This window comes from Artemia sp. Qi Xiang Cuo, chromosome 4 (genome assembly GCF_049724085.1).
Source record: "Artemia sp. Qi Xiang Cuo chromosome 4, ASM4972408v1, whole genome shotgun sequence".
NCBI lineage: Eukaryota > Metazoa > Arthropoda > Branchiopoda > Anostraca > Artemiidae > Artemia > Artemia sp. Qi Xiang Cuo.
In genome coordinates, this window is record NC_142797.1 from 57,954,559 (window position 1) to 57,965,223 (window position 10,665).

At 34.4% G+C, this 10,665-nt stretch overlaps 1 protein-coding gene across 1 annotated transcript in view; it reads right to left on the reverse strand.

Annotated features, from left to right (window-relative positions):
- LOC148953275 (histone lysine demethylase PHF8-like) overlaps positions 1-10,223 on the reverse strand; it is a 115,070-nt gene extending 104,847 nt beyond the window's left edge. Inside the window, exons 1-3 of the mRNA XM_089087599.1 lie at positions 10,120-10,223; positions 6,415-6,560; positions 588-783 (exon numbers count right to left, since the gene is read on the reverse strand). Of these exons, the coding sequence (XP_088943725.1) occupies positions 588-783; positions 6,415-6,560; positions 10,120-10,155 (378 nt within the window). The 5' untranslated portion in view covers positions 10,156-10,223. The remainder of the gene's footprint in view (positions 1-587; positions 784-6,414; positions 6,561-10,119) is intronic.
- Positions 10,224-10,665: the final 442 nt, after the last annotated feature.

Genomic DNA, 10,665 nt, shown 5'->3' on the forward strand with positions numbered 1-10,665 from the left:
TTTTATTTTTTCACTCTGCGCGATATTTACCTCATACTTTTACCACAGCCAAAATCTATACGCTGATATTTGCAATCATTTAAACTTGCCAAATAGCCAAGATTACTTACCCGCAAAAAACGAAATTGCTTTTCCCTGACGTTTCAGAAACAAAATTTACGTCAAACATAAGAAGGGTTGCTACCCTGAATCACCAAGTGCAAGGATTATTTTTACTAGGTGATTTCACAAAGAGCAGGATAAGCATTAATACCCAGAGTTCCATAGTTTCTGTTCAAGTCTACTGTATTCAGTGGCACTATGGTTATTCTTTGTCATCCGAACAATTTCAACTTTCATGCTGCTATAAAAGTATCTTATATTATCTAAAAAATATTACATCCAGAGAAGTTGAGCTTAACCGGATGAAAAAAAAACTTGTGACGCAGAAGCACACTTTTTAACCTTTCATGGCGTTTAGCTTATGTATCCTTATAATTTTTTTATTATTATTAAGTTCAAAATAAAATGCAGTCGTATAAAAATGAAGTTTCAACAGTATAACATAACTAGAACGAATAACCTTTTAATATATATTTCTTACTTACTTCTCTATCTTGTGCCCATCGGATTAAATTTTTGAACAAACATTTGACATTAATCAGGTACAAAGCAGTCATATTATCAAGAAGCCCTTCATTTAAATCTTCCAGAAGCTCAGTTCCAGCATACCAGTTCATTGCTTCAAATCGAGGAAACTGAAACTTTTTCGGAGCCTTTGCTCGCTTTTCAATCTCATACACACTATAAGAAGAAACAAACTTTAGATATCGAAGGGGGAGGCGGGGGGGGTTGACAGAGACGTGAACCAACAATTACATTCTCAAACTTTATATGTACAGCAATAAAAATATATACCGATGAATTAATCACTCACCAAAATCAATAACTTGAATAAATTCTCGTTCATTATAAGAAAGCCGGAGGCAGTCAACTATTACCACTACTACTAGCAACTCACTGCAGCACCAAGTCACCTGAGGCCAACACAGCTACGCACGCTCCTCCTCCATCGAAATCTATTCAAAGCCTCCCTTTTACACCCTCCCAGGAAGTTCCCATTTCCTTTAAATCTTTCTTTATGACGTCCTCCCACCCCAAACGAGGACGACCTGCTTTCTGTTCAGCCCTAGACGTTTGGCTGAAAAGGGCAATCTGTCATCCTTCATCAGCACAACGTGCCCTAGCCACCTCAACCTTTCTTTCATTATAGCCCTAGAAAGCGGGATTGAACCACATTTTTCGTACAGCTACTTTTTGAAATACGGTTAGTCAGCCGGGTACCCATAACAATCTGCAGGCAATTTCTCTGGAAAACATCTAGCAAATCTTCATCCGCTTTTCGGAGCGCCCATGCTTCAGAGCCATATTTGATCACTGTCATCACTGTAGCTTCTAATATTCTAATTTTGGTTTGTAGAATTATCTTCCTATTCTTCCAAAATTTTTTTAACTGTGAAAAAACACCCTGAGCCTTGGCTGTTCTACTTTTAACATCTTCACTGCTCCCATCGTCTTGACTAATAATACTACCAAGGTAAGTGAAGCTGCCGACCTCATCAATCTTTTCATTACCCAGCGTCACCTTTTCATCATCGCTTATTCCTAGCCTTAGTGACTTAGTCTTCTTAACCCATTTATTTTCAAACCTATTCTAGCACCATGAACTCGCAAAACTTCTAAAAGTTCATTAATTTTGCTCACACTTTCATCTAGGATTAAGTCCAGGAGACTTTTCCCTTCCCATTTGATTCTGTGGTCTCCCATTGCCTTTCCTGTGCTCCTTAAGATAAAGTTCATCGAAATTGTAAAGGTTATCATTGCAGAATCTTTGTCAAATTCAATCAGGCTAATAATTTAAAAGCAAAAAGAATGCACTATCTTTTGAGTACAAAATCTACTTTGCTTGAAAAGTTATCAGATACGTTATAACAACTTTAACCCAGAAAGCTATTCCAACGTTCAGATGGTGCCAAGTAAGTAAAACACTAATTTATATTAAAAAAAAAAACTTTGTACAGTGGGCTACACACATTCCTGCCTAAAAATTCAACAAAAAGTTCCTTAGAGCAAAATTTTTTTTCGGCTTTTTTTGACCAGATGTTTCAAATTACAGCCATCCTGGGGACTGCAACACAAAATTTATGCGGGAATACTTCACAAAATTTTAACATAAAAACCATCCTCCTAAAAAGTGATCTGTACATCTTACATCATCATACTAATCTTAATCATGATTCACAGTAGGTATCTCGGTTAGTGAGTTTTTCTGCCATTGTACAGTTTGATATAACGAAAATTTCTTGGCTCAAAACAATTGGAGGTAATATTTACCAAAAAAAGATGGTACGAACAGGTTAATTTTTATCTTTGAATAAAAAATACATTATACGAGGTCTGGCATTGTCTATCTACGACGGACCATCAGGAACAAATTGCCGTGAAGTCTCGCGATGCCAGAAAAGCACCCTTCAGTTATTACTTTCAACTATTAAAAAGGCGCAAAAACATTCAAATTTTATTGAATGATCCCACTCTTACGTTTCTATGGCCATCCTTTCCTTATAAACAAAATAACATACTTTGAGCATATGGCATTTTTATTTCCACAGTGAAGAATATCGTAGGCTCGAATGTTTTTTGTTCTTACACCAATGGAGCAATTTTCACAATTCACTTAGAAAAAGCTAATCTGAAGCACATTTCAAAAAAATCAAAACTGAATATATACAGGAACAAATTAGACAACCTTTGTTACCGTAGAGTGGTCTGAAATCATATCCCTCATTATGGAAAGAGAGTCCTATGACGACTGTACTATGATGGCTGTCTGTTAATAAGACAGTATCAGCCACAATGTGATTAAAGAGGTGGATACTATTAATCAAGGTATTTCTGATAGTAAATAAGTCCTGAAAATATTATTTCTCATAGTCTTAGTGTTTAACCTTACTCAAACCGCTCTATAAAAGAATTTTTTTTTTACAGTCAAAGATAGTAATATTCGATTTGTTGAAATATTATTTCATTATTTGTTGATCGTTTGATTATATATACTGTTTTCAAAAATTCAAATATGACTTAATAAATTTTCGGATGCTGGCATCACACCCTTGTTGAAACTTGGCCAAGATTAGATTAACTAATTAAAAAGTTGGACAAAAGCTTCTAAAAACAAATGTTTGGAAAAAACAGAAACATGAAGAGAATCCAGGAATTCATTAAAATGAATGGATCACTAGCGGAAATTTTTCAACAGCCTGGATAGTTGTGTTTTAAATAACTTGAAAATTTTGATTTGAAATTGCTTGATAGCCAATTACCAATTATTATTTCCCAAGAAATTAATTCCAAAGATATCCTGGCTTACGACTATTTTATTGGACTATAGATAGATAGATAGATCGTGTATTTCCAAAGCCCAAGAGCCATATACACAATGATGAGCCCATGTTCAGAATGTCTCAGAAAAAATATTAAAAAACGGAAGTTTGAAAAGACCAATTATAGTACGGGATTTAAAAAAGGATTGTCCCTTTATGCTGATGGCTAAAAGTGTCTTTCTCAGGATGCTGAAAATTGTTTCATGTTTAAGTTTTCGTTGTCTTTCAGCTTACTAAACATTTCATTAAGCATGGATTAGCTAAGCAGCACGTCTCAGAAGGAAAAAACATCCCCCGTCACTTAAGAATGTTAAATTCTTTAGTATTGGTCTGGTTTTCTTACATCTTCTTCTTCCTGTTTGAAAAACCATTTTCTCTCTTTCAGAAAGTGTTTTCTCGCAAAACTTGCTGGTTTGTAAAATTTCCCAAAATTTGTCAACTAAGGAGTCATTGCACTCTAGTCAGTGCTATTGCACTGCCTAAGTGAAGACCAAAGAGGGTTCTATGAATGATGTTTATAGATAGTATTTATTATCAAGAAAATAGGACATGTTTGATCCTTGGTAGCCAAGAAGGCTAAGGGTATTAAGATAAAGCTTTCGTTGGAATCTAGTAAAGAACAAACCAAAGGGAGTCAGGCAGCGGAATCATTCAAATATGACATCATACCCCAGAAAACTGATTTTCAAAAGATACCTGTGTTATATCATCTTGTATTTGAATATGCAGTTTTTTGTAAAAAATTGCACTATATTTTAGATATTATGTTCCATTCATTACAAAAGGCACTAGATAAAGCAATTTCCATTCACATGTGTTCTTAAGCAGCTCTCTATGATGTTCCAGTGCCCTGCTAGCTGTGAAGAAGAAAAGAAAAAGAGAAAAAATGAAGACGCAGGAATGTTGCTACATACGATAAATTTAAAGTACTGAAATTGCAGTATACTCAAGTGATTTTCATTACAACAGCACACCAGAGCACAGACATGACCAAAAGAGATTCCCCTGTGCAAGCTATTTTTTCACCCTGTCTCATCACATTGAAAAGAAGATGGTGAAAGCTAAAGGGTGACTTATAACCCCGTGAATTCTGAGATCCAGTATGATTTTTAGTGAGAGAATCAATCAGAGATGCCCCAAATTCACTTTATGTACCATTTGGGTCTCATGGCCTCTCACGGACAATATGATACGTGAGGCCCAAGAGGCAAGGGAGCTTAATTGTTCCAATCAGCCTCTTTCAAAACAAAGGTTTAGAGTTACCCATTGTTGAAATCAGAATCAAGAAATAATTTTTAGTCTGTGCAATTGCAGGGACCAAAGTTGGTATTTAAGCCTTTTAAAGCAACTAATTACGGACATAAAACTAAAATTACAATTTATCTGCACAATTAAATAAAACAGAGCTTGTATTTAAAAATTTTCATAAATAGCTTCCGAGTTGACTACATCTTTATCTAAGGATTTGTTAACTTGTTGATTATACATTTAAGCCTAATATTGCAGCACATAATTCTAAAAGGATAACACAGCGATTAGATATTCCACATGAGGTTGATTTATTATAAATATAGTACTTGAGGGCTTTTGAAGTCACTAATTCCAAATGTACAAAATGTGTGATGGAGCTATCATATCTCTGGAAAGTCACTTGCTGCCTGTACGCAACAGGCATAGCAGTAGATCTGAAGATTCTAGCACCATAAGATTAAAAGCCTAGAAATTTAGAACGACCTCGGGCGGACCAGCCTTATTGAAATTTTCAAAAAATCACTCAAGAGGCCTTACTTAACAGACCACCAGGGATATGCGGGGAAGAAATGTGGTAGGGAGTTGGGTAAGTGGGCTAAGTAGCATTGCTGAGTAAAACTTACATATTTAGGTAAATGCATTTTCATATAATCTACTTGATAAATTTTTGAGCAAAATTACAGGAAAATAAGGACGGTTATTTCTATGGTCACCAGCTCAGACGAGTTAGGCATGTCATCCAGATTCACCAATGTACCAATAAAAAAAATATTACAGAAAATACAGTAAACAAATAAATAAAGAAAATTCAGAAGAATAAGGAAGAAAAGGAAAAAAGAAAATAAAAATGAACAAATAAAGAAAGTGAGGAAAAAACAAATATGAACCAAAATCACATAACGCTTTCGAAAATAAAGAAACGTCATATTTTCTTTCAAAAGCTTTCTTGAGTTATCAACACAACTTTATTTTGACCTCATACACCTTAAGGCATTATTTTTGAAGTCCACTTCTACTAATAGGACTGGTTCCAGGCATTCAGCAATTTATGCGAAGAGATGACAGATGTATAGCATAATGAATAATAAAAAATTGGACTACTGCAAGCGATGACACTAATAGACGCATCAGATCTGTAGAAATCAATAGCAATTTTTATAAGTGAGACCAGCAAAAAGCGATTTGCTCTTCTTTTATTAATTTTTTAATTATTTTTTCTCTACATGACAAAATTTGAACCAAAAAAAAAATTCTACGCAAGTCGAATAATCCAAGACGCGATGATAAGTGAGGTAATGCCCGGGTAAAGACTAATGGTAACCTGCTATAAAAATTATAAATAAATGGTTTACAGAGTTGTCTCTGACTTTTTCCCATTATTATTTGTTTTGTAAGTAAAGAAGCAAAAAAAATATCAGGTGATTCTAGAAGTGTATAGGGCATTAAAATTCAGCTTCATACGGCAGTTGTATTTAATTCATTGATTTAAAGAAAACCCTTGTTGTTGCAGTTAAATTGCATGTTTAAACACGCTTTGAACTCTGGAACTTCTTAACGTTATTTTTTCCCTTCTTCAAGATTCTGGACAAGTGGCCAAAATTTGTCTACACACAACAAAGGGTGTACGCCTTAAAATATTTCAGCTAAAATTATACAGATCCATAGACTATTCTTATAAATAGAGTTAACGTTAGCTAAAAATAAGCAAAGATTTAAGTGAATGCACAAACACTCGACTTACCGAAATTGCATCTCAATGGTAAGACTACATAAAAAGTTCCCACCAAATACTACGGTATCCTTGGTTGTCAAAACTGCATGAATCCAACCACTTGGTAAAAACAATGTTTGTCCAGTCTTTACAGTTAATGAGTAACATTTAGGTACCTAAAAAAACAAACAAACAAAATAACAACCACATAAAGACATCTTGTATAGAATAAAAGGGGGTTAGGAACAACAATTCAAGACAACACTCGTACTCAAAAATTCCCTTTTTTGGCGGGGAGGAGGGTATACGGTATATAAAAATTATTCAAAATTTGAAAGCAGGTTAACTAAGAAAAAATTACAGAGAATCATGGGGCAACGTCTAAATCAATAGCTTTTGCAGGGACATGTCCCCAAGACACTCTCCTGTATACAAACCTGAACACTTTTACGAAATTAAACCTGTTTTTACAGCTTTTCTATAGTGTCAAGCTCTCTATGTTCCATTTTTACCAACTGTATCTCTAAGAAAAAAACTCCTAACATCTTTAGAATTCAGTTGCATTTTCAAGATCTTGCGACTTGGAATAAATTATGTGTTCCCCAAGGTAGGGCTCTGCTTTTCCCTAAGGTATGCTAAGAACCATACGCCTGTGCTCGAATACACGAGCACAGGCGTATGGTTTTTAGCATTGAGATTTTGAAGGCCTTTGGAGTCATTTTATAATACAACTTTTACTGCCACGCTAACCGTGAAGTTTGTTGACCAAAAAGCTTTGTCGATCTTTCGCAAGGTTTGATGGTGACAGGTTAGGTTGTAAATCTCAGAAATGGGTTAGAAATTAGGTTAGAATCTCAGAAACATAAATCTCAGAAATGCTCAACATTCACCATTAGTGCATGGTGAATGTCAACAGACACATAGTCGCTTGGTGTATGTCAAATATTTGTTAAATATTCTTGTTTCGGACTTTCACCGTTGAATGTCAACATTCATCAGATTTCAGTCTTTTGCCATAGCATATCAAACAGTTCGTGGTAACGAACTGTAACTAAGGAGCGAACCGGCTCAATAGTAACCGAAACTCTTAAAAAACTTAATTTTGACACCAATAGATACATAAAAAGAATTGTATTTTTATGCTGAATTTAAATGTGTATGTTTCATCAAGTTTATTCTTACCATCAAAAGTTACGAGCCTGAGAAAATTTACCTTATTTTCGGCAAAAGAAGGAAAAAGCCCCTAAAAGTCAAAAGATCTTATTGAAAATTACACCACCAGATTCAGCGTATCAGATAACCCTACTGTAAAGGTTTCGAGCTCCTATCTGCAAAAATGTGGAATTTTGTATTATTTTTTTTTTGCCAGAAAACAGATCACGGATACTTGTTTATTCGTTTTTTTTGTGTTTTTTTCCAGGGGTGATCGTATCGATCCAGTGGTCCTAAAAAGTCATGAGAGGGCTCATTCAAACGGAAATTAAACGGAAATCGGGGGCCCGAGGGAGGGATTTACGTGGGGGGGATCTTTCCATGGAAGAATTTTTCATGGGGGAAGAGAATTTACATGAGGAAGGCGCTGGATTTCCCAGTATTATTAAAAAAAAAAAAAACAATCAGAAATTATATTTAAAAAATAAGTTTTTCAACTGAAACTCAGGGAGCAACTTTAAAACTTAAAATGAACAGAAAATTTTAGGTATATAAGGGGAGTTGCCTCTCCTCAATAGCTCGCTCTTACGATAATGATGTTTTTAACTTTTAAAAGAGGTTATTATTCTAATTAAACAGCCTCTGTGATTCAGGAGTCATTTCTAAATAAATGGAACAAAAATTAAACTTAGGTTAATATAAGGTTATTATTTGTTAAAAAAAAAAAAACTAATACACAAATTTCTTTTTAATTATTCATATACGGTGAGCCAAATTCAAAACCTGCATTAATTCAAAAACGTTCAGAAATTAAATAAAGAAACAAGTTTTTTTTTAAACTGAAAGTAAGGAGCGACATTAAAACTTAAAAAACAGAAATTATTCCGTATATGAAAGGGGCTGTTCCCTCCTCAACGCCCCGCTCTTTACGCTGAAGTTTGACTTTTTCTCACAACTCTACTTTTTACATAAAAAAAACTTTAGCATTAAGAGCGGGGCGTTGAGGAGGGGTCAGTCCCTTTCATATACAGAATAATTTCTGTTCGTTTTAAGTTTTAATGTCGCTCCTTACTTTCAGTTTAAAAAACTTTTTTTTTATTTTTATTTAATGTATTAAGATTCCGATCGCCCATTGACAGGATTTACTTTCGTGTATCTCTTAGGCTCAATGTTTCAATTCAAGCAGAGCTCTACCTTGGGTAAAAAGGAATCAATTCTAAATCTTAAGATGAAAGCTTGATTCTAAAGAATAAATTCTTGATGTCTAAAGAAGTTAGAGAAGTTAGATTTTTAGAGATACAATTCTTTATGGAAAACAGAATTTCAAATATAGAGGAAAGAGAATTTGACAGACACGCAATAAGTCGTATTATGCAATGATACATACAGTATCTAAAATAAAGCTAGAAATCAATGGTATATTTAGTCAACATGTAATAATGAACTTTTTGGTATAGGTATACTATAAGACTTTTATCTAATCCGAAGGCAAAACAGAGCACATATTTTAGTCAAACCTAAAATCTAAATATATCCCCAAATATACCTTCTTAATAAATCTAAAGTATATCCCTTACAAGGAAAGGTAAAGAAGATTGCATAGTCTCTAAGTTTGGCAATGACTGCGAGAAAATGAATGATATTCATCGCAATAACAAGAGCAATATGCTTGAAACATATCCTAAGATCGCTAAGAAATTTCCCAGAAGGATGGGGTCACATATAAAGAGTCCTTTTTATTCAAAAGAAGGTCAATAGGGAAGACAGGGCAATGGAACTGATAGGCTTGCTTTTCTCTTCTACTGTTGCGAAAGAAAAGTGAGATCTAATCAAGAGTCAGCCTCTTGTGTAAAAAATGTTAGGAATACACAAGAAAGAATACAAAGACTGTGAGAAGAAATCTAAAAATAATTTGACGTCCCTCTCTATCCTACACTTCGTTTGCATTGATTTACTACTGTAAATTGAAGGATAAACAAATTGAAAGATCAGCTGAGACTCAAATCAAACTTTCCCTCTGATGCCTATTCTATGCTGTTTAGCCTAAATTTATTCCACTGAAAATGAAACCTAACATTTAATGGTCAGAAAAATTTAGTTGTAACATTGTTGGAAAACGCTGCTGTGATTGTGCAACCGTAAAAGTATTTCCTGTTGGAAATTATACCTTGGACCAAAAAGAGCGATAATTTTATTGTTGTTTTATTGGTAGTAGACATTTTTATCTACTAGTCAATTACCAACTATATATTGAAGAGATTTTGATGATTTTACATAAGAAACTTATATTCACAATATGCAAATATTCAAAACAAGACCGTATCCAGGGGGGGTTAGGGGGTTTGAATTCACCCCGAAATGCTTGTCCGGCTCATAAAAACATAACAAATATGGCACATAACCAAATTTTTGATGCGTTTTTTGAAGTCTTTTTTGTAAGCCCACCGGACACAAATCTATTTGTACCCCCCCCCCCCCAAAAAAAAAATCTGGATACGGCCCTGGTTAAAAACTAGCAGAATTAGAAATGCGAATATTATATATCAAAAATGAAAAAGCACTAGAAAAACAATCAAAACTTACAAGGTTTCCAAAAAAGGTTTCATGATGGCTGGGCATCTTACTCCAAGTTTCGTATGATTCTAAATTTTCTGATGTTGGTGGAATAAGGTAAAACGTCTTCTCACCCTGTAAGTAGGAGAGAGCTTCGTTTTTAAAATAATTCAAAAGCCGTGTATTCACATTTAGTCTGTAATACACTGACAGGCAGCCATAATTAGAGCATTAAAGCTTAATTCTGAGAGAGCGCAAATATTGCTTTGCCTAGCGAAAATTGCTTCGCCGAACCACAAAACGGACTCCTGAAACGAAAAAAATCGCTTCGCCACGCTTCAACTTGAAGTTCAGAACATCGTGTAGTGAGGCGATATTAAAAAAAAAACAAATGGATGTTGAAAAATTAATGTCAAGCATTAGATCAGTTTCTGTATAGTATGATATACGCTGAAAATAATAAAAAAACAGGAATCAAAGGAAATGCATGAAAGGAGGTGACAAAAACACTCGATGAATCAGGCAAAATGTGTTTGGTATTTGTTCAACATTTGAACTGAGCAGCCTAGCTCTAAA